Source organism: Salmo salar, chromosome ssa05, assembly GCF_905237065.1.
Source record: "Salmo salar chromosome ssa05, Ssal_v3.1, whole genome shotgun sequence".
NCBI lineage: Eukaryota > Metazoa > Chordata > Actinopteri > Salmoniformes > Salmonidae > Salmo > Salmo salar.
In genome coordinates this window covers 70412241-70436387 of record NC_059446.1, presented here as the reverse complement: position 1 = coordinate 70436387, position 24147 = coordinate 70412241, and the positions used below count along the sequence as shown (strand labels likewise).

Genomic DNA, 24147 nt, shown 5'->3' with positions numbered 1-24147 from the left:
CAGTTCCCCTTAAGGGAGTAATCAGGGTTTAGTATCTGGTTACCTTCTTCCTGTTGGGCTAAAACTATAAGGAATGGAGAGTGGGAGTGTCTTAAGTAGGATGTATATTACAGCTGTCTGATTACAGCTGATTTAAAAACTTTTCTTTGCAGAGCCATTGTGCAGACACACTCAATTGGTTGGAAGCTGCAAACAAAGAAGCAATGTCCATAGTGTAAGCTTTCATTGGTTTTAATGCATTGCATTTTGACATCACATATTCAGATTTTCCACAATCAACATTCAAGATACAGAGGCAGGTAGGACTACACAGGCAGTATATACAAACAGTCAAAGCAGCCTTTTATAGGGAGTCTTGGGTCTCGTGGGGTGACTGCCTTTGAATAAAGAGTATAAGCTAGCTACAGCACGTCCATACACACTGACTACAGTATCATACCATATCCAAGCCAAATACCCACCAGTCTCTGAGCTACTTTGAAATGACCTCATCATTCACTCCAAATACACCATACCCTTCCCTTTCATTCTCCATATGTGTGCAGCCAAAATAAGACATTCAGGGTAAATCTTCACAAGAAACAAAAAGTTAAGGTGGTAAACAGATACCGGAAACAAGTAATGCTTTAACAGTGGAGCCAACTGGCCAAGTGACGCCTTGTTGCACCGTCACCGTAAATGGTCTCTGTGTCTAAACACATGACACCATTAAAGAGATTTTAAATGAAACTATTAGTAACCAATCAGATCACTAGGACTGTATATGTTTTCAAAGTGAAGAGAAAAAGACAGGAAATGCGGTTATTTGACAGAGGAAACAAAACAAACCTTTAGTATGGTAGCTTTTCAGATTCTCCTAAAGCTCTTATAATGTATCTATCAGCCAGAGGAGAGAGATCCTGGCATATTGTTCATCATATCCACCATACAGCATGAAACTAAAGAGAAGGATAATCTCTCAAATCAGCTCAATCAAATCTCAGTTGGTGATAAGAGGTCAAATCTGACTAGCAACACAGATGTTTGAACTTATTAGTGCTTAGTGGTCCTCTACTCTGCCATTTTGGTGGTAAGTTGCAGTATGGTCCCATAGAATGGAGTAGTGCAGTGGTTACCAACCCTGGTTCTGGACAGCCTTTTTAGTGCGGCCTTTTCTTCCAGCCCAGCATTCAAAACATTCAACTAATCAAGGACTAGATCATTATTTGAATCATGGGTTGGAACAAAAGGCTGTACTAAAATACTAAAAAGTGTTCTTAAAGTAGTGAATGTGCTAAAAGGCTGTACTCTTGTGGCTCTCCAGGACCAGGGTTTTTACCTCTGATGTAGTGAGTGGGTCATTGGCCATCAGTTCTCCATCAGTTGGTCTTTGGCCTTCAGTTTTCAGCCTGTTTCTCCAGCAGGCTCTTGAGGTGGGCGTGTAGCGGCTGGCACACAGCCTGGTAGCCCTGAGGGGTGAGGTGGAGGTAGTCATATAGGTCCTGGTGGGAGATGCTGCCGTCCGAGTGCACAAAGCCGGGGTCCACGTTGAGAAGGGAGGTGTGGGGGAGAGAGGACACAGCCTCCTGAACCAGCTTGTTGACCTGGGCGTTCCTCTCCCGCAGGGGGTTGGGCATCTTACCCCTGGGCAGCACTCCCTGTGGTTGCAAACATACATGATAGCACAGGAGGCTGCTGAGGGGAGAAGAGCTCACAAATGTCCGGAATGGAGCAAATGGAATGGCATCAAACACCTGAAAACCATTGGTGTGATACCATTCCACTGATTCAGCTCCAGCCATTACCACAAGCCCCTTCTCCCCAATTAAGGTCCCACCAACCTCCTGTGCATTATAGTCACTAGATGGCCATGCTAGAAAGGACAAACGTGACAATATGGTTAGCGATGATAATGGAGTCCATAAAGTACGCAGTTCATAATTTAAGTTTGGGTTATCAAAAAGGTTAAAGGTAGTAAAGGGGATTTTCCAGGTGAACAAAAGGGAGAGCAGTCAATCATATTAATCTAAATCAGTTTATTACAAGAATTCAAGGAGAACATCTCCAGAAAAGAAGTCAAGAGAAATGTCTAACGAATCTCTCTTAGAAGGCGCTTATATTTTTTATTTCACCTTTATTTAACCAGGTAGGCTAGTGGAGAACAAGTTCTCATTTACAACTGTGATCTGGCCAAGATAAAGCAATGCAGTTCGACACAAACAACAACACAGAGTAACACATGGAATAAACAAACATAAAGTCAATAATACAGTAGAAAAAAAAGAAGTATATATACAGTGTGTGCAAATGAGGTAAGATAAGGCAGGTTAGGCTATAAAATAGGCCATAGTGGTGAGGTAATTACGACCTAGCAATTAACCTGCAGTATTGACACGGCCGGATAAAAAACGTACCCGATTTAATCTGGTTACTACTCCTGCCCAGTAACTAGAATATGCATATATTTATTGGCTTTGGATAGAAAACACCCTAAAGTTTCTAAAACTGTTTGAATGGTGTCTGTGAGTATAACAGAACTCATATGGCAGGCAAAAACCTGAGAAGATTCCAAACAGGAAGCGCCCTCTCTGACAAGTTGTTGTTCATCTTGGCTCTTTTTATTGAAGACTGAGGATCTTTGCCGTAACGTGACACTTCCTACGGCTCCCATAGGCTCTCAGAACCCGGGAAAAAGCTGAATGATATCGAGGCAGCCTCTGGCTGAAACACATTATCGCGTTTGGATAGTGTCTGGTCAGAGTACTCTGAGACTCACGCTCGTGCACGAGGGCACGAGATGTATTTATTTTCTCTCTCTTTGTACGTATACAGGCTTTCCCGGTCGGAATATTATCACTTTTTTACGAGAAAAATGGCATAAAAATGGATTTTAAACAGCGGTTGACATGCTCGAAGTACGGCAATGGAATATTTAGAGATGTTTTGTCACGAAATGCGCCATGCTCGTCACCCTTATTTACCCTTTCGGATAGTGTCTTGAACGCACGAACAAAACGCCGCTATTTGGATATTACAATGGATTATTTGGGACCAAACCAACATTTGTTATTGAAGTAGAAGTCCTGGGAGTGCATTCTGACGAAGAACAGCAAAGGTAATAACATTTTTCTTATAGTAAATCTGACTTTGGTGAGTGCTAAACTTGCTGGGTGTCTAAATAGCTAGCCCTGTGATGCCGGGCTATCTACTGAGAATATTGCAAAATGTGCTTTCACCGAAAAGCTATTTCAAAATCGGACATATCGAGTGCATAGAGGAGTTCTGTATCTATAATTCTTAAAATAATTGTTATGTTTTTTGTGAACGTTTATCGTGAGTAATTTAGTAAATTCACCGGGGGGTATGCTAGTTCTGAACGTCACATGCTAATGTAAAAAGCTGGTTTTTGATATAAATATGAACTTGATTGAACAAAACATGCATGTATTGTATAACATAATGTCCTCGGTGTGTCATCTGATGAAGATCATCAAAGGTTAGTGCTGCATTTAGCTGTGGTTTGGGTTTATGTGACATTAAATGCTAGCTTGAAAAATGGGTGTCTGATTATTTCTGGATGGGTACTCTGCTGACATAATCTAATGTTTTGCTTTCGTTGTAAAGCCTTTTTGAAATCGGACAGTGTGGTTAGATAAACGAGAGTCTTGTCTTTAAAATGCTGTAAAATAGTCATATGTTTGAGAAATTGAAGTAATAGCATTTCTAAGGTATTTGAATAACACGCCACAGGATTCCACTGGCTGTTACGTAGGTGGGACGATTTCGTCCCACCGACCCTAGAGAGGTTAACAAACAGATCATTTTGAATCCCACCGTACCTTCTCCGCTATGCAATCTTGCTTCCGAGCTGGTCGTGGATGCACTTCAGCTACGCTCAAGGTCCTAAACGATATCAAAACTGTCATCGATAAGAGACAATACTGTGCAGCAGTGTTCTTCGACCTGGCCAAGGCTTTCGACTCTGTCAATCACCACATCCTCATCGGCAGACTCAACAGCCTTGGTTTCTCAAATGACTACCTCGCTGGTTCACCAACTACTTCTCAGACAGAGTTCAGTGTCAAATCGGATGGCCTGTTGTCCGGACCTCTGGCAGGCTCTATGGGGGTGCCACAGGGTTCAATTCTCGGGCCAACTCTCTTCTCTGTATACATCAATGATGTCGCTCTTGCTGCTGGTGATTCTCTGATCCACCTCTACGCAGACGACACCAGTCTGTATACTTCTGGCCCTTCTTTGGACACTGTGCTAAGTAACCTCCAGACAAGCTTCAATGCCATACAACTCTCCTTCTGTGGCCTCCAACTGTTCTTAAATGCAAGTAAAACTAAATGCATGCTCTTCAACCGATCGCTCCCCGCACCTGCCCGCCCATCCAGCATCACTACTCTGGAGGGTTCTGACCTAGAATATGTGGACAACTACAAATACCTAGGTGTCTGTTTAGACTGTAAACTCTCCTTCCAGACGCACATTAACCATCTCCAATCCAAAATTAAATCTAGAATCGGCTTCCTATTTCGCAACAAAGCATCCTTCACTCATGCTGCCAAACACCCTCGTAAAACTGACTATCCTACCGATCCTCGACTTCGGCGATATCATTTACAAAATAGCCTTCAACACTCTACAAATTGGAAGCAGTCTATCACAGTGCCATCCGTTTTGTCACCAAAGCCCCATATACTACCCACCACTGCGACCTGTATGCACTCGTTGGCTGGCGCTCGCTCCATACTCGTCGCCAAACCCACTGGCTCCAGGTCATCTACAAGGCTTTGTTAGGTAAAGCCCCGCCTTATCTCAGTTCACTGGTCACCATAGCAGCACCCACCAGCAGCACGCGCTTCAGCCGGTATATTTCACTGGTCATCCCCAAAGCCAATTCCCCCTTTGGCCGCCTTTCCTTCCAGTTCTCTGCTGCCAATGACTGGATCGAACTGCAAAAGTCGCTGAAGCTGGAGTCTCTTATCTCCCTCACTAACTTCAAGGACCAGCTGTGAGAGCAGCTCACAGATCATTGCACCTGAAAGACCTTAGAAAGGCAGGGTAGGATAGATATAGGTCTGTAGCAGTTTGGGTCTAGAGTGTCTCCCCCTTTGAAGAGGGGGATGACCGCGGCAGCTTTCCAATCTTTGGGGATCTCAGACGATACGAAAGAGAGATTGAACAAGCTAGTAATAGGGGTTGCAACAATTGCAGCAGATAATTTTAGAAAGAGAGGGTCCAGATTGTCTAGACCGGCTGATTTGTAGGGGGCCAGATTTTGCAACTCTTTTAGAACATCAGCTATCTGGATTTGGGTGAAGGAGAAATGGAGGAGGCTTGGGCGAGTTGGAGTGGGGGGTGCAGGGCAGTTGACCGGGATAGGAGTAGCCAGGTGGAAAGCATGGCCAGCCGTAGAAAAATGCTTATTGAAATTCTCAATTAACGTGGCTTTATCAGTGGTGACAGTGTTTCCTAGCCTCAGTGCAGTGGGCAGCTGGGAGGAGGTGCTCTTATTCTCCATGGACTTTACAGTGTTCCAGAACTTTTTGGAGTTTGTGCTACAGGATGCAAATTTCTGTTTGAAAAAGCTAGCCTTTCCTTTCCTAACTGCCTGTGTATATTAGTTCCTAAGTTCCCTGAAAAGTTGCATATCGCGGGGGCTATTTGATGCGAATGCAGTATACCACAGGATGTTTTTGTGCTGGTCAAGGGCAGTCAGTTCTGGAGTGAACCAAGGGCTATATCTGTTCCAGATTCAATTTGTTTTGAATGGGGCATGCTTATTTAAGATGGTGAGGAAGGCACTTTTAAAGAATAACCAGGCATCCTCTACTGACGGGATGAGGTCAATATCCTTCCAGGATACCCGGGCCAGGCCTACTCACTGAAGTGTTTTAGGGAGTATTTGACAGTGATGAGGGGTGGTCGTTTGACCGCAGACCCATTATCGGTGCAGGCAATAAGGCAGTGATCGCTGAGATCTTGGTTGAAGACAGCAGAGGTGTATTTGGAGGGCAAGTTGGTTAGGATGATATCTATGAGGGTGCCCGTGTTTATGGATTTGGGGTTGTACCTGGTAGGTTCATTGATAGATCATTTGTGTGAGATTGAGGGCATCAAGCTTAGATTGTAGGATGGCCGAGGTGTTAAGCATGTCCCAGCTTAGGTCATCTAGCAGCACGAGCTCTGAAGATAGATGGGGGGCAATAAATTCACATATGGTGTCCAAGGCACAGCTGGGGGCAGAAGGTGGTCTATAACAAGTGGCAACAGTGAGAGACTTGTTTCTGGAAAGGTGGATTTTTAGAAGTAGAAGCTCAAATTGTTTGGGCACAGACCTGGATAGTATGACAGAACTCTGCAGGCTGTCTCTGCAGTAGATTGCCACTCCGCCCCCTTTGGCAGTTCTATCTTGTCGGAAAATGTTATAGTTAGGGATGGAAATTTCAGGGTTTTTGGTGGTCTTCCCAAGCCAGGATTCAGACACGGCTAGGATATCCGGGTTGGCAGAGTGTGCTAAGGCAGTGAATAAAACTAACTTGGGGGGGGGAGGCTTCTAATGTTAACATGCATGAGGCTTTTACGGTTACATAAGTCAACAAATGAGAGCGCCTGGGGAATGGGAGTGGAGCTAAGCACTGCTGGGCCTGGATTAACCTCTACATCACCAGAGGATGAATAGGATAAGGGTATGGATAAAGGCTATAAGAACTGGTCGTCTAGTACGTTCGGAACAGAGAGTAAACGGAGCATGTTTCTGGGCGCGATAGAATAGATTCAAGGCATAACATACAGACAAAGGTATGGTAGGATGTGAATACAGTGGAGGTAAACCTAGGCATAGAGTGACGATGAGAGAGATATTGTCTCTAGGAACATCATTTAAACCAAGTGATGTCACTGCATGTGTGGGAGGTGGAACTGAAGGTTTAGCTAAGGCATATTGAGCAGGGCTAGAGGCTCTACAGTGAAATAAGACAATCACTAACCAGAAGAGCAATGGACAAGGCATATTTACATTAGGGAGAGGCATGCATAGCCGAGTGATCATAGGGGTCCAGTGAGTAGTTAAGCTGGCTGGAGATACGGCGATTCAGACAGCCAGCGGGCCGGGGCTAGCAAGCTAGCAGAAGGGCCTTAGAGGTACGTCGCGACAGAAGAAGTCTGTTGTAGCCTCCTCATGCGGAGCCTTGCCGTGATGGATTAGTAGGGTTCCGTGTAGTAAAGGTACCCAGTTCAATTGGAAAAATAGGTATAGTGGCCCAAGAAAATTGGCCGATGGACCTATTCAGCTAACAGTCCGATATGCTCTAGACAGCTATGCTCTAGACAGCTAGCAGATGGGCATTCAGGGGACGTCGCGACGGAGGGGCCTGTTGCAAAAAGAACCCTCGGGCAGATTACATCGGAAGTCCAGTCGTGATGGATTAGCAGGGCTTCGTGTAGTGAAAGAGTTCCAGGCCAATTGGCAAAATAGGTATTGTAGCCCAATGAGTGGCTGATGGACCTCTTCAGCTAGCCGGGAGATGGGCCTAGCATGGGAAAGCTCCAGGCTAATTGGTGCTTGCTTCGGGACAGAGACATTAGCCAGGAGTAGCAACTCGGATTGCAGCTAGCTAGCTGCGATGATCCAGGTGAAAAGGTTCAGAGCTTGCGGTAGGAATCCGGGGATATGGAGAGAAAATAAGTCCGGTATGCTCTGGTTTGAATCGTGTTCAAACTGGCGCAAACTGGTGCAAACTGGCGAGAGATTTCCGAGCTAGAGGTTAGCTGATATCCGCTAGCAGTGGTTAGCTGACTACTACCTAGTAGCTAGTTAGCTGGCTAGCTTCTATTGGGGGATTCTGGTTCGAAAGTAAAGAAAAATACTTTTAAAAAATGCAGATCACACCACATTGGGTGAGGCGGGTTGCAGGAGAGTATATTGAAGTTGAGGTTTAGGAAAAATATTGAAAAGATATGCAAGAAAAAAGATATATACATGGGACATGAGACAAGACTAGGACAAAGACATCTGACTGCTACGCCATCTTGGAATCTTGGAATATATTAATCCCACAGCACTGAGTGTTGACTAAACACCAGCCCAAAGGAAGTCACAACATCAGCGGCTACAGAATCAGAGTGTCACAGATACAGTTGAAGTCGGAAGTTAACATACACTTAGGTTGGTGTCATTAAAACCCGTTTTTCAACCACTCCACAAATTTCTTGTTAACAAACTACAGTTTTGGCAAGTTGGTTAGGACATCTACTTTGTGCATGACAAGTCATTTTTCCAACAATTGTTTACAGTCAAATTATTTCACTGTATCACAATTCCAGTGGGTCAGAAGTTAACATACACTAAGTTGACTGTGCCTTTAAACAGCTTGGAAAAATCCAGAAAATGATGTCATGGCTTTAGAAGCTTCTGATAGGCTAATTGACATAATTTGAGTCAAATGGAGGTGTACCTGTGGATGTATTTCAAGGCCTACCTTCAAACTCAGTGCCACTTTGCTTGATATCATGGGAAAATCAAAAAAGAAATCAGCCAAGACCTCAGAAAACAAATTGTAGGCCTCCACAAGTCTGGGCCATCCTTGGGAGCAATTTCCAAACGCCTGAAGGTACCACGTTCATCTGTACAAACAATAGTACTCAAGTATAAACACCATGGGACCACGCAGCCGTCATTACCGCTCAGGAAGGAGACGGTTTCTGTCTCCTAGAAATGAACGTATTTTGGTGCAAAAAGTGCAAATAAATCCCACCCAGAACAATAGCAAAGGACCTTGTGAAGATGCTGGAGGAAACAGGTACAAAAGTATCTATATCCACAGTAAAACAAGTCTTATATCGACATAACCTGAAAGGCCGCTCAGCAAGTTAGAAGCCACTGCTCCAAAACCACCATAAAAAAGCCAGACTACGGTTTGCAACTGCACATGAGGTCAAAGATCGTATTTTTGGAGAAATGTCCTCTGGTCTGATGAAACAAAAATAGAACTGTTTGGCCATAATGACAGTCGTTATGTTTGGAGGAAAAAGGGGGAGGCTTGTAAGTCGAAGAACACCATCCCAACCGTGAAGCACGGCAGCATCATGTTGTGGGGGTGCTTTGCTGCAGGAGGGACTGGTGCACTTCACAAAATAGATGGCATCATGAGGAAGGAAATTATGTGGATATATTGAAGAAACATCTCAAGACATCAGTCAGGAAGTTAAAGCTTGGTCGAAAATGGGTCTTCCAAATGGACAATGACCCCAAGCATACTTCCAAAGTTGTGGCAAAATGGCTTAAGGACAACAAAGTCAAGGTATTGGAGTGGCCATCACAAAGCCCTGACCTCAATCCCATAGAACATTTGTGGGTAGAACTGAAAAAGCGTGTGCGAGCCAGAAGGCCTACAAACCTGACTCAGTTACACCAGCTCTGTCAGGAGGAATGGGCCAAAATTCACCCAACTGATTTTGGGAAGCTTGTGGAAGGCTACCCGACACATTTGACCCAAGTTAAACAATTTAAAGTCAATGCTACCGAATACAAATTGAGTGTATGTAAACTTCTGACCCACTGGGAATGTGATGAAAGAAATAAAAGCTGAAATAAATCATTCTACTATTATTCTGATATTTCACATTCTTAAAATAAAGTGGTGATCCTAACCGACCTAAGATAGGGAATTTTTACTAGGATTAAATGTCAGGAATTGTGAAAAACTGAGTTTAAATGTATTTGGCTAAGGTGTATGTAAACTTCCAACTTCAACTGTACATTATCATTGTGTCCTCAGCGAAGTCTGGCAGAAAACTTTAACCAGAACATTCAACACCGGCAGACATTTGATACGGGCAGTTAAACAGGTCAAAGATAGAACATCAGTACTTAGTAACAGTAAATCAAATACAGGAAAATTATTAATCAAACATTTCCCATTAATGGTGTAAGTCACATTTGTGGTAGAAAAGAGGTAGTACAACCTACCAGTACAAGAGTGTAAGCCTTCGGCAGCTTGTCCTTGATGAGTTGGACTATGGCCATGATGCCTCCACAGATCTGTTCTGCAGTGTGACCATGATTATTGGTGCCCACCCACAGCACCACAACCTGGTGGAGGCAGAGGAAAAACATCAACTTGGTGGGCAGTTTCATTCATACCACTTGATTTAAAAGCATGTTCAATGGGTCTGTGCAGCCATTAGGGTTTAAATCTGAACAATGAGTAGTGTATGATCAACTCTAATGTAATGTACTAACATGTTGTCTGTGTGTATACATGCCTTTGGGCTGATGTGGGCCAACTCTCCATTGCTCAATCTCCACAAGACATGCTGTGTTGCATCACCTCCCACCCCAAAGTTGAGAGCGTGGAGAGGGGAAAACAAGTCTCGCCACACCTGACAAAGTACCATCAACACCATTATGTCAACTAGCATAACATAGCAGCTAACATGTGCTTTCTTCAGCAATGACAAGACTTGTAATCAGAAAATATTTCAATGTGGCAAATGATGTTAGCTTAAGTTCCAAACAACAAACGTCACCAATGTTTGCAGTCCCCTTACAGCTGTCAGGATAGAGAGATTACCTCAAACTGGTGCAAGAGCTGGACAAGAGAGTCTCCTACAAACAGGACATCAGGTTCCTTGCCCTTGCTGTTAGACACAAAGTGGTTATGCTGTATGCAGAGGGAGAGAGGAATGGAGATACCTAGTCAATGCATTCAACCCGAAATGTGTCTTCCACATTTAACCTAACCACTCTGAATCAGGACATGAGAGGAAATTGACCTTCCAAGACTATAACTGCTGCTGTTATTCTAAAATGGCAGATGTAATGTATTGGTGAGGCAAACAGCAGGATACACACCAAAGACATCCATCGCCCATCTCCCTGGGTGTCCACACCAGGAGTGGGTGTGGCGGCGGGGTTGGAGTCTCCTGAGCTCATCACTTTGTCTGTCTAGTGTCAGAAAGAATCAAAGTGAAAATCATGGCTTGGTAGATTAGAGCTGATGGATGGATGCTTATTGTATGTGAATCAATAAAGCAACTAACTATGGGTAGCTAGCTAGGTCACTACAGTAGAATAGCGCAAAACAATTCCATGTGAAATGTGTAACCCTATTCACAAATGGGCGTACACTGGCATTATGGGGCCTAATAATAATAATATATAACGAATAACGATGGCAGAAACGAATACTTTAGCACAAATAACCAAAACACGAGCTAGCTAGCTGACCATTCCTGTAGCCTGGCATATTTCAAGCCAGGCTACAGGAATAGTCAGCTAGCTATACAGTACTGTAGCTAGCTAATCATACAGTTAGCATAAAGTGCTACGAACCAATGATGCATTGGCAATGTGGTGCATCAACATACAGGCGTACAGACTTTTTCATACTAATAGGTGAGATCGCTGAATAGCTAGCAATTATTATTGTTTTACAATACCGTAATGGTGGTTCGGTCCGCCTGATGTTCCTGAAAGTATCATTTCAAGTAACTACAGAATGTACCATTGACCACTCATAGGTGAGCTACTTCAGTAAAATACCGTTTTGTTTTCAGTCTAGTAATATGTATACGCATATAAGTAGTAATGTGTATGAATACCTCCCTAAAACACGATTCTCACAGTAAATTACGGCTATCAACGTGACTGCCAAAGGGAATTATAGTTGCGGATAAAAATGTATCCTACCTCCTCATGTCTAGATTTGGACTCGTCCGGTGGTGTTCACGGGGTAAAAGGCGCGCCGCTGTTGCACAAATTTGACGTTTTATAGTCATTTGGCAGAAGCTTTTATCCAGAACAATAGAGTGTCTACATTTTCATACATTTTTTCCGTACTTGTCCTCCGTGGGAATCGAACCCACAACCCTGGAGTTGGTAGGCGCCGTGCTAAGTGAGCTACACGGGACCAACTATCTGACAGACCATGAGAGCTTCTCAACTTCTTCATTCAAACAATAACTTTACAAAGACGCCGATCTCTCGCATCGTTAGTCAATCAAATCATGTCCAGTTTATGTCTCCCCAATTTATCAAACGTGTATGGTTGTTTCATTGAACGTGATTGCAATTGCAAGTTTGTTTAGTTAGCTACTACCTTACTCTGTATATTACATTTAGTTCGCCCAGCTAGCTAGTCAAAACTGCACGTACCACTTGCTGAGAAAATTGTGCAAATTAAATGTGCTATTTTACTCAGTTTGGTGATATTGTTGAATATATCCTACACACACGCAGTCTCATTGATTAGCACATCACTTTTTCAATGTGATATTGGCGGCTAGTCCGGGACGTTGCTGGGCAACCCAACATCTTCAAACGCAAAACTAGAACGTTTACCCCAACTTCAATTTTTGGATAGTTTGCGAAATTGTAGATTACACGTTTTCTGAGTCTTGCTAGCTAACGTTACAGTGTTGCGTTTACAATTAATATTATGTATCTTCTTGTGTTGTCTTTTTTAAATGTCGCCTTGATTTCCAGCACGTGTGCTTAATTTATCCAGAAAAAAATGCTGGTGAGTGACTGCTGTTTGTTTACTAACGTTAGCTAACGTAAGCTAGCTAGCTAATCAACAACATTATTTTGCTAATGTATGCTGATTGAAGACTTTTTGTTATTGTGAACTGTGTTGTCCTGGTCTTCTTGCTAACTTGATGTTGGCTAGATCTAGTTACTAGGTTTGCTAGCTGGAGTGCTTTTTCTGACAGTGTAACGTTAACTAATGTTTCAGGTTTCATTCATTTGTGTTAATGACCAAAAGTATTCTGTTCTGAAATAATACTTATGCATGTGAACCAACAGCCATCTAGAATTGTTTTAAATTATTTAGTCTTTTCTGTGCACCTAGCATTCCACCTCATGATGAGTCATCTACATGGCAGAGCCTTAACAGAGAAGCAGAATGTCCTGCATGTTTTTAGCAAGCAATTCAAGTCTACAGACAAAACCTGTAGCCCAACCAACAGATCCACTCCACACTGCTGCTCTTCAAGCCATACCAAGAACACAGAAGCACAAAACAGCCAGACGAACCAGACCAAACGACTGAAAACACACAAAGAGAAGGACCCCTGTCATGGTTGCTGTCAAAGCAGCTCTTGCCCTCCTCCACGGAGAGATGCCCTGTTAGCCCGCGACTTCCCCGCTGGGCTCTTGCCCAGCATCATCACGAACAACCGCCTCATCGGCCACCATGGCCTGTTCAACCATGAGGTGAAGTCCATTGACTTCGAGCGGCTGCTAAGTGAGCAGAGGAAGTTGGAGAAGCTTGGGCAACGCGGGGGGCGAGGCAAAACCACTGCTACTCTGCCTCCCCTTCCACCCTCATCTTCCCTTCCTTTCTCCTCTCCTGGGCCTGATTTAGATGTGGGTGAAGTTGCTGTTCCTGACAATGTTGAGGAGGCTCCAGTTGAAGGGAGAGTAGAAAGAGTAGTAGCAAAGAGTAGTACTAAGGCCAACAAGTGTGATGAGTGTAGGTCTACTTCAGAAAGCAGACTTTTTAAGTGTTCTCATGGGGATACACAAGAGGATTTCAGAAGAAAATTCACATCTATTCAGGTTTGTCTGGAGAAGAATGTAGCCAGTCACTCTAACAGCCAGGAGTCTGGTATCACACCAGGACAGACACATCACAGCGGTCTGACATCATCAGAGGGCGACGTAGTTACCCTATCATCCACAGAGAGTCCCTCACGTGTGGTACGAAACAAGAGCAAGGGGCCCAGGCCTGTAGTCTGTGAAACACTGTCACCCAGTGGAAAGAATGAAAATGAGAGACCACCTGACACAAGGGCCGAGGTTAAGCCCGTTGTCCTCACTTTGGAGCAGACCCCCAAAATCAATGGACTTATTCTCCCACACACACAGCCATTCAGGCCCAGTCCAAACATCACAGTGTCTTCCTTCCCAGCAAGAGGTGGAAGCAGTGAGAGCTCAGACAATCAGATGCAGCAAACTGTCACCTACCCTGTCAGTGTGGTAGCTGCGCGTCTGTGCAGGTCTCTGCAGCTGCCACTGCTCCGCAGGAGACACCTGGTGGCGGAAGGTAGGGAGGTGCTGCTGCAGGCCGTACGGGAGAGGCACGGCCTCCAGCTGCAGGAGAACCTCCTCAGCGTGCAGCGACGTCTCAGCTTCGGTACAGGACCCACCACAACCAGGGCCGGCCAGGGGCAGAGCACAATCGTAGATGCAGATGGAGGCTGGCCTGCAGGTACGGTATATTATGTGATTGCGGTTGTGAGTGTTGGGTTGAGGACCACAATAAGAAATGGAATCCTCTGTACTCTTGATCATATAATCGTACTGTAACTAGTCAGATCATATTGATTGTAATGTTGGCCTATCTGTGTTATTTGTTAAATGTTTTATTGTAGCCGACTGCATTTGGATATCGATAGTATTGTACACCAAAGTGGGGACTTTTAAAATATCTTCAGTGGTGTAGTTTAGTTGAATGATTTTTTTAACTATGTCTTCCTATCACAGCTCCATTGGATGGTGGTTTTGGAGAGAGCATGGTGGAGCATCCTTGGCTGGACTCCCAGAGGTCAGCCCCCAACAAGAGGAGGAAGAAGCAGCTATGCCCCAACAGAATGACCCCTCCTCAGCCCCTCATTGGGTCGCAGCACAGCCTGGACACGGTACGAGCATAAGACATTGGGCTATCAGTCATCATCAGCTATATAGTGTAATAGTAAATTAAAATAGTGAATTTACATCTAATAAATAACATCAGTCATATAGCGTAATAGTACATTAAAATGGTGAATTTACATCTAATATACAACATCAGTTGTATAGCGTAATAGTAAATTAAAATGCTGAATTTACATCTAATATGTAATTGTAGGGTTATTGTGATAGGATTTCCTAAATAAATTAGCAATAGAACGTGCCACTATAATGCTACAGTAGTGAAATTGTCACAGAATGTTCTAAATGACAGTCTTCTTTGCAATACTTAGATGTACTGTATGATAACAAACCAATTGCTGCCACACTTGCTTCTCTTTAGGTTGCTGCGTGGAACCCCAACCCCCGTGTCGAGCAGGTCGGGGAACTGATCGGAGAACTACCTAGGCCCGCTTCCTCCTCGCACTTCCTCATGGACCTCCAGCCCTCTGGTTCCCCCTCTCGCCACCATGTCTTTGCCCCCCCTCCTGCCTCACCTTGGGCAGCTCAATCCGGTCCGCCTCAGTCCTGGGATGACGTATTCAACAGGGAAAGCATGAGAGAGTCAACCAGGGAGGATCAATATGAGAACTGGAGGTATGACCCAGATTTGAGTTTTCTTAACCAGACAGAAACAGTGAGAGAGAGAAGCAGTGGGCCTTTCTATCAGAGGTGTATGCAGTGTTTCCTGCAGTATCCCACAGGGCCACCAGGGGGACACAGAGACAGACACTTGCCACAGCAGCAAGATCCATATGACATTGAAAGAGGCCATTCCTTTTCTGCTCCCACCCACTATCAACTACTAGACAGTCATCAGCTCCACCCTTTTTATCGCTTCAACCGTCATCCCCCAACCAGCCCTGTAATCTCCAGGTCCCACCTTCCTGACATGGCCTACTATCCCCCCTCCCACATGCTGGAGAGTGGCCTGTCCCCTCCCCTGCCCCCCGGGTCCCTGCCTGCTTTCCCCAGCCCTGAACGCTGGTCTTTCCCCCGGATGAGACTGTACTGATCCACATCCACTGTGCCTGTCCAGAGACTGCATAGAGATGCCTCTGTGTAGTAGAGACATGCACAAGTGCAATGCTGTTGAGTATGCATACCATCAAGTCTAATTGTTTACAATTACAACTGACTTGATTTATTCTTTTTTTGTTATTGAATACCATCATATGATGGGCAGAAAGACAAAGTGCCATCCAGGAAATGTTGTTTGTATTTTTACAAATATAAGTTAAATGTGTGAGAGAACATTAGTATTTTTTTAAATATTTTCTTTCATATGTTTCCAATACTCTAAAACTACTTACAGCCTGGAGAAGGTATTTTTTATTGCATGAATACTTCTAATTGAAACATGCGCATGCAAAAACATACAGAAGCACTGTAAGAGAAAATGCATTGCTGAACTTATGCAGTATGTTCTTTACAGACAGCTACAATGGACAAGTCAACTTTGGCAGCACGTGAATGTGTCCCTTGTTATTTTTGTGGCCAATGGGCCTACTCAAAGTATACTTTATTATTTTTGGCAAGCAGAATGCTATAGCTCAGATTATAAAAAAGACGTGAATCAGCATTAATGCATTATGCAGAGGATTGTCTGCTGTCCATGGTTAGATCCCAATTGCATATTCCTCGCCTCGTCTCCTTCTCAAAACCCATTGGATGAGAAAGCCAGAGGTCCCTCCCCTCTGACCTTTTTCTCCAATTGGTTTTGAGAAGGAGCGAGGACACGAGGAGTATACAATTCTCCCCCTGTAAGATGGACTGAATAAAATACTGTACATAGTCACTCACTGTGTCTTATATTAAAATCTAATAATAGATGATTTATTTACTTGTTTTAGTTTGTGTACTACTGATTGAGACAGTGATATTTTCCAACAAGAAGTATACTGATAGAATATTTAAATTCACTTTGCAACATGATTTGTCAAGGTACGCCTGATCATCTTATTTCCATTTTGCGTCTTTTAAATGTACATACAGTATTACCATATTAAGTACTGATCACAACAAGATTAAGTTCATTTTTTCCATGACAGCAAATTACAAATGCAAACAAATGATGGATTTAGCTTATTATAGCAGTCAATCAAAGCATCAACAATGCTGGATTTCAAGCAAGTAGAAGATCAAATAAAATAAAATGGTATTTGTCACATGCGCCAAATACAACAGGTATTACAGTGAAATGCTTACTTGCAAGCCTTTAACCAACAATGCCGTTTTTAAGAAAAAGTAAGTGATAAGTACATTTAAAAAAATAAAAGTAACGAATAATTAAAGAGCAGCAGTAAAATAACAATAGCGAGGCTATATACAGAGGGTACCGGTACAGAGTCATGGCACGCAAGGCACATTTACAAGATTTTCAGTTCCTCTCTCTGTTTCTATATGTGTGGGTATGCATAATGTCAGTACTTTTACTACATTGAACTTTGTTTAATGTCCTGGAAACAGGCTGCTGCCAGGGCAAAGCGTGTCCTCTAACCCTTTCCTTAAGTCATTAAGTAACAGGTCTCATCTGTCGGTGTATTGCTGATTTGAGACAGTGATATTTACCAACAAGAAGTATACTTAAAGAATACTTTAACTTTGCAACATGATTTGTCAGGGTATGTCTGATCATCTTATTTCCATTTTCCTCTGCATCTTTTAAATATACATACAGTATTACAATATTATTTAGTACAGAACAGGATTAAATTAGTTTTTTTCCATGAGCAAATTACGAAATCCCCCCAAAAATGAATTAAGCTTATTATAGCAATCAATCAAAACATAGACAATGCTGGATTTCAAGCAAGTAGAAAATAATGGCACAAAGAACATATTTACAAGAGATTCAGTTCCTCTGTCTGTCTTTGTATGTGTCTGTGTGTGCATAATTTCTGTACTTTTACTACATTGAACTTTGTTTCATATCCAGGAATCAGGCTGCTGCTAGGGCAAAGTGTGTCCTATAACCCTTTCCTTAAGGCATTAAGTAATAGTTATCATCATCCGTCGGTGGCTGATTGAAGTATTCCTCCCTCCCCTCATCTTCCTCTTCAAACCTGCTGCTCCCACTCCTCAGTGCCCTCCTCAGATGGTTCCAAAACAGTTCCTGGGCCTTGACCGGGTCAGTGCAGTCTGACCCTGGCCACTGCAGGTAGGTCTTCTTCAACATGACCTTTCTCATACGGTGGTAAGCCGACAGCTGTCTTTCAGGGATGGGCTCCAGGAAGATGAGCAGGAGCACGTCCCGGAGCTCGTGGAAGAGCCTGTAGCTGGCCAGCTGGATCTCCAGGGAGCACCACTCGCTGCACAGGAAATGCCTACTAACCACGCAGATGGTCTTGCGGCTGCTGTACACAGCGGAGACGATGTTGTCCACAATGTTGCGGCCCAGCTCAAAGTCACGGTGGTGCAGGCACAGCCGGAAAGAGGCTCCGTTGCCCTCCAGGTTGGGAAGTAGCTGGTCTAGTACCCAGGGCTCGTCCGCCGAGTTATAGGAGATGAAAGCATCGTATTGGCAGTGCTCCTCTTTCTCCCTCAGCCTGCGCCAGTGTTGGCCGAACCAGGAGCGGAACACATAATAGCTATACTTCAGTTTCCAATAGAGCTTGTTGTAGAGAAGCGGGATTATAGTCAGCAGTAAAATCACAGTGGTTGTGGTAGCAAAAAGGTACTCTCCCAGGTCCAGGTAGCAAACATTGGTGTCAAAGTTGTAGAAGCTTTTTTGGAGTTTTTTATCTTGGCACTGTAGACTGTATTGTAAGACTAACTGGACTCTCTGGTTTGTCAAAGTCCAGTTCTGCAGGTCACTGTTGAGGCAGGTGCAACTTAGAGGAATGTTGCGCAGGTCCAGGTAGCGCAGTTTAGGTAGAGCCTCCAGCACATTCACATCTAAGGATTGCATTACGTTCTGGTTGAGAAGCAAGATCTGCAGCTCTGTCAGATTCCCGAAAACCTCGTTTGAGAAGGACTGGATGCCCATGTTCCTTGCACTGAGCTTGCTCAATTTCCGCAAGTTTTTGAAGACGCCCGGCTGCAGCTGCATCACCCCGGCACAGGAGTTGTCCAAGGAGAGGAAAGTCAAGTTGGTCAGATCGTCAAAAGTGTCTGCTGCAAAGCTAAAGATGTGATTGTCGGTGAGGTAGAGCGATTGGAGGGAGTTGAGACCACGGAAAAAGGCATAAGGCAGCATGTTGAGGCCGTGGGGCATCTGCGCATCTAGTTTGAGGTTGCGAAGTTTTGTTAGATTCACGAAAGGAGAGTTGGTACGTTTAGAGGAGAAGCTAACCTGATTCCCATGTAGATCAAGAACTTCAAGTGTGGCGTGGAATGGTTTAAACTTGGCGCTGTCGATCTGTTTGAGATTGTTTCCATCAAGGTAAAAATTGGCCAGGTTAACGAGCCCCACAAAGGCTGAGTCTTCAAAATGAGTGATTTTGTTCCCTCCAAGATCCAAAATGTGCAGGCATTTGAGTGAATGGAAAGTCTTGTTGAAAATAACAGCTATCTGATTGTTACGTAGGTTAAGTATTTCCAGGCTATGCAGATCTTCAAAGCTATCCTTGTACAGATCGGTCAGGAGGTTATTGTCCAGACGCAGTGTGACAAGACTAGTCAGCCCACTGAAAGCCTTATGGTCAAGATAGGCGATTATGTTTATGTTGAGTTGTAGGGTCCTCACATTTGGTGTGTGGTGGAAAGCAAAAGAGTTGACATTGAGTATGCGATTGTAACGGTAGCTCAGATCAGTCAGATTTGGGAAAGTGAGATTCTGTTTGTTGCAGGACATTAGGGAGGTGAGGTGGTTTTTCTCTGCTGTGAAGTTCTTGATTTGATCCTGTCCTTTGAGAAAGTGGAGGCAACTTGCCTTCCTCAATTGGTTGAAGGAAAGGTCCAATAAACCCCGGATTGGTGGACAGTTTGAAAGTGTGTTCTTTCGCAATAACAGAATCCCATTGCTTCCCAGACTCAGCTTTTTAACAAATTTGACCTTTGTACTCAAAAGGCTACATAACTCCATGAGCAGATTGTCAGTCTTCAACCCCATACCAGAGAAGTCTATGTTCCCAGCTCTGACATTGCTGACATTCAAAAGCTCTGGCACTGTAACATTGGTTGAACGCAAACGCATGTAGTTTAGCTTCCGCAAGTCCACACCTTGGAAAGCCCTTGAAGGGAGCTGGTCATTGTAGGAGAGATCCAGCAGTAGTACATGGCTGAGGAAGCCCCACTCACACGCTAAAGTGACCAGTTTGTTTTTACAGAGATAGAGGGTGGTGAGGGACTCCGGTAGGTCTGTATGGTTAGAATGATGGAGGGATGTTAGATAGTTATTGCACAGGTCTAGTTTTGTCAGCTTCGTTAAGTGAGTCACAGATTCTGCCACCGCAGAGAAGTTGTTCAGGTAGTTCTGCCGTAATATGAGGACATCCAGATTGGAGAGTGAAGAGAAAATACCCGGAGGGAGCATAATCAGTGAGTTATTATTTAGTGACAGGTTGACAAGGTTTTTGAGGTCTTGAAATACAGAGGAGCTGAGATTTGATATTTTGTTCAAGGACAGGTTTAGGCTCTTCAGTTGGCTCATATTTTGGAATGCCTGGTTATCTATGGTCTCCAGATGGTTATTGTCAATCTGAAGCGTCCTGAGGTTAGGTAAGTGATCAAAGGTATTGTCAGGTATGTGTTTTATCAGGTTTATGGAGATTATAATTGTGGTGGCATAAGGTGGCAGGTCACCTACAATGGCAGAAATGTTCTTTGCCTGGTGACGGATGCAAATGAATTTTGTGTGGTTTGAGGTTGGATCCTCAGTGCAATTTCTGAAGCTATAGCCAACTGTGAACTGGGCAATGTGAAGGACAATTGCCACTGATGCCAATATTTTATATTTTAGCCCGGCCATGTTGTTTAACGTGTGCAGCAGGAGAGTAATAAGGTGAGTAATGTTCTACATCTCCTCCAATGGTTCTGAACTCTTTCCAAGGGGAATCTTGTCCTTTAAAATCACAGTACATTCATTTTAAGTTCCAGGAAATGCATGCATTGGGAAAATAAAGCTGTTGATTTTCTTTCTTCAAAAGAGTTGTATGGCTGTGATAATCATCCTGAATTATACTCCTTTATTCTCCATGGTTGAGAATGCTGATAAGAAAGCCAGCTTAATGGAAGAAGGGAAAAACACATTTTAGCAACTTTACAATACATTTCTCAGGAACTTCACTGGAAAACAAAAGTATTAGTTCTAGTGGCTTTCAGGTTCCTCTTTTCCATTAGGTACAGTGGCTTGCGAAAGTATTCACCCCCTTGGCATTTTTCCTATTTTGTTGCCTTACAACCTGAAACTAAAATGTATTTTTGGGGGTTTTGTATCATTTGATTTACACAACATGTCTACCAATTTGAAGATGCAGAGTAGTTTTTATTGTGAAACAAGTAAGAAATAAGACAAGGAAAATAAGACAAGGGGGAATTGTACCCATATTGCCAGGGGTATATGTGGCCCAGAGTATTGGGGGCTAACCATTAAACCAGACTGCCACAGTTCACAGTTTTAGTGTTTAAAAAGATTTCACTTCAGTCAATTTGGGAAGCAATTTGAAATTCCAATGACATAATTTAAATGAGAATTTATCTAAAATGAATTGCAATTATTATACTTGCATCCTTGAAAGTATGAATAGTACAACAATTTGAACTGACATTAGTTCATATCCTGAATGACACAAAATTAAGTTGGAAATGACTCCAATCCAGATCAATAAATGGATCATACAGCTGTTGTCATAGGTATGAATGCTGCTCAAGGGTTTTTCTGTAAATAGTGGGGCCCAAGTGTAACATTGGGATCAAATCAATCCATTTCATTAAGTTAGGCCGTAATCTATGGATTTCACATGACTGGGCAGGGGTGCAGCCATGGCCCAGACTCTCTGGGGAGCCAGGCCCAAACTCTCTGCAAAAGGGCTTTATTACAGACAGAAATACTCCTCAGCACCCCCCACCCCCAATTGCACACCCCCTCAAACTTGAGACATCTGTGGCATTGTGTTGTGTGACAAAACTGCACATTTAAAGTGGCATTTTATTGTCCACAACACAAGGTGCATCATGCTGTTTAATAAGCTTTTTGAAATGCTTTTTGAAATGCCACACCTGTCAGGTGGATGGATTATCTTGGCAGAGGAGAAATGCTCACTAACAGGGATGTAAACAAATTTGTGCACACAATTTGAGAGATGTTTTTTGTGTGTATGTTGGGACCAACACTTTACATGTTGTGTTTATATTATAGTCTGTCCGACACAATGCGCATTAGACTGTGTTCAATCCGAGGCACAAAAACGTCTGAAAGTTATGATTTGGAAAGGCACATACCTGTTTATATAAGGTCCCACAATTGACAGTGATGTCAGAGCAAAAACCAAGCCATGAGGTCGATGGAATTGTCCGTAGAGTGCCAAGACAAGATTGTGTGGAGCCACAGATCTGGGGAAGGGTACCAAAAAATGTCTGCAGCAGTGAAGGTCCCCAAGAACACAGTGGCCTCCATCATTCTTAAATGGAAGAAGTTTGTAACCCCCAAGACTCTTCCTAGAGCTGACCGCCCCACAAAACTGAGCAATCGGGGAGAAGGGTTCCTCTGTGGAGATGGGAGAACCTTCCAGAAGGACAACCATCTCTGCAGCACTCCACCAATCAGGCCTTTATGGTATTGGCCAGATGGAAGCCACTCCTCAGTAAAAGGCACATGACCGCCCGCTTAGAATTGACAAAAAGGCACCTACAGTAAAGACTCTCAGACCTCTGGTCTGATGAAACTAAGATTGGAGGAAACCTGGCACCATCCTTATGGTGGTGGCATAATCATGATCCTTGATGAAAACCTGCTCCAGAGCTCTCAGGACCTCAAACTGGGGCGATGGTTCACCTTCCAACAGGACAATGACCCTAAGCACACAGCCAAGACAACGCAGGAGTGGCTTCGGGACAAGTCTATGAATGTCCATGAGTGGCCCAGCCAGACTTAAACCTGATCGAACATCTCTGGAGAGACCTGAAAATAGCTGTGCAGAAACGCTCCCCATCCAACCTGACAGAGCTTGAGAGGATCTGCAGAGAAGAACGGGAGAAACTCCCCAAATACAGGTGTGCCTAGCTTGTAGCGTCATACCCAAGAAGACTTGAGGCTGTAATCGCTGCCAAAGGTGCTTCAACAAAGTGCTGAGTAAAGGGTCTGTATACTTATGTAAATATAAAATTTTCGGGTTTTATTTTTAATAAATTAGCCAACATTTCTAAACCTGTTTTTGCTTTGTCATTATGGGGTATTGTGTGTAGATTTGATGAGGGAAAAAAAACAATTGAATACATTTTAGAATAAGGCTGTAACCTAACAAAATGTGGAAAAAGACAAGGGGTCAGTATATTTTCTGAATGCACTGTAACTTGTGAACACAGCATGTGCGATCACGACAGTTGATCATCACTTGACTGTCATTCAGAAATGTTCTTCCTGATGATGTGGGAAAATGTCAAAATGTAGGCTAATTAAACAGCTAGTACCCTAGTTTATTGAAAGACCCTCAATCACTGTGAGAAATCAAAGCATTGACTTTTGTACTGCTGCATGCAGCAATTTTCATAATCTGACAAATTAGTTCAATTTCATTCATCATAATCTATAGCAAATTCTACAGCTTTCATTTACCTATCATAATTCATCATAACATCATTTAATGATGGGTTATATAACACGTTTCAAGAGTTATTTTACAAATCACATTCAAATAAAGCAAAATCATATCTCAAGTCCCATTTCATCTTTAATTAAAAGCCTCGAGTCCAGCCTTACCTCCGTTCTGGGGGCTGTATCATGTCTGTATCATGTCCTTCTGCTACATTATGAAAGCTAGGCTCTTAATCATTGTTTAAAAACTGCCTCGCTTTGGTTATACAGAAAGAGGAAGGAAAGGGACAACGGACAAGGAGTCATGGGACACGATCAAATGAAAGTTGTTCTCCATTTATTGTTATTTACGTACATGGCGAGGGAGAGGAAAACCCAGGGACTCCAGTCAACAATGTGCCAAACACAATATACACAGATTCAACAGCAAATACAATCTCTTTATTCTGCTGGGGAAGGTTTTCATTTTTAAAACTCTCAGTAAATATATATTTGTTTATTGAATTATTTCAAAATAACTGTGAAACACTATTATACACTAGAAGAATTGATTGCAAAAGAAAGTTGGCGGTCTCAATATTCTACTGATAAGTAGGACCAAATAATGCATTGAGGGATGGGTCTTATTTCATATAAAAAGGAAAGGTGTTCCTGATTGGCAGTTATGACAATTCAAGTTTTTGTTTGTCGTATTTCTAAAATATTTTTTTACATCTGTATTTTTTTAAACGTAATTCCTGTTTTTGTAGTTGGTTGGATTAATTGTGTCCACCACACCGCGGTAGTT

At 43.2% G+C, this 24147-nt stretch overlaps 2 protein-coding genes across 7 annotated transcripts; both read right to left on the bottom strand.

Annotated features, from left to right (window-relative positions):
* Nucleotides 1–215: 215 nt before the first annotated feature.
* LOC106605558 (platelet-activating factor acetylhydrolase IB subunit alpha1-like) lies at nucleotides 216–23560 on the bottom strand. Of its 6 annotated transcripts, XM_045718709.1 has the most exons (7): nucleotides 23526–23560; nucleotides 13961–14198; nucleotides 10844–10936; nucleotides 10563–10652; nucleotides 10255–10371; nucleotides 9959–10081; nucleotides 216–1637 (listed from the first exon to the last, which is right to left on the bottom strand). In XM_045718709.1, exons 1-7 carry the CDS (start codon nucleotides 23546–23548, stop codon nucleotides 1377–1379), a joined length of 945 nt encoding a protein of 314 aa, XP_045574665.1. In that variant the 5' UTR covers nucleotides 23549–23560; the 3' UTR covers nucleotides 216–1376. The 6 variants fall into 6 exon arrangements, with proteins under 6 accessions (XP_045574665.1, XP_045574664.1, XP_014056822.1 ...); XM_045718708.1 differs by lacking the exon at nucleotides 23526–23560 and having other exon boundaries at nucleotides 13961–14302; XM_014201347.2 differs by lacking the exons at nucleotides 13961–14198; nucleotides 23526–23560 and adding an exon at nucleotides 11681–11700.
* tlr21 (toll-like receptor 21) lies at nucleotides 16568–23579 on the bottom strand. The gene is made up of 2 exons (XM_014201342.2): nucleotides 23526–23579; nucleotides 16568–20831 (listed from the first exon to the last, which is right to left on the bottom strand). The coding sequence occupies exon 2, from the start codon at nucleotides 20574–20576 to the stop codon at nucleotides 17649–17651; it is 2928 nt and encodes a 975-aa protein (XP_014056817.1). The 5' UTR covers nucleotides 20577–20831; nucleotides 23526–23579; the 3' UTR covers nucleotides 16568–17648.
* Between the last annotated feature and the right edge of the window lie 568 nt (nucleotides 23580–24147).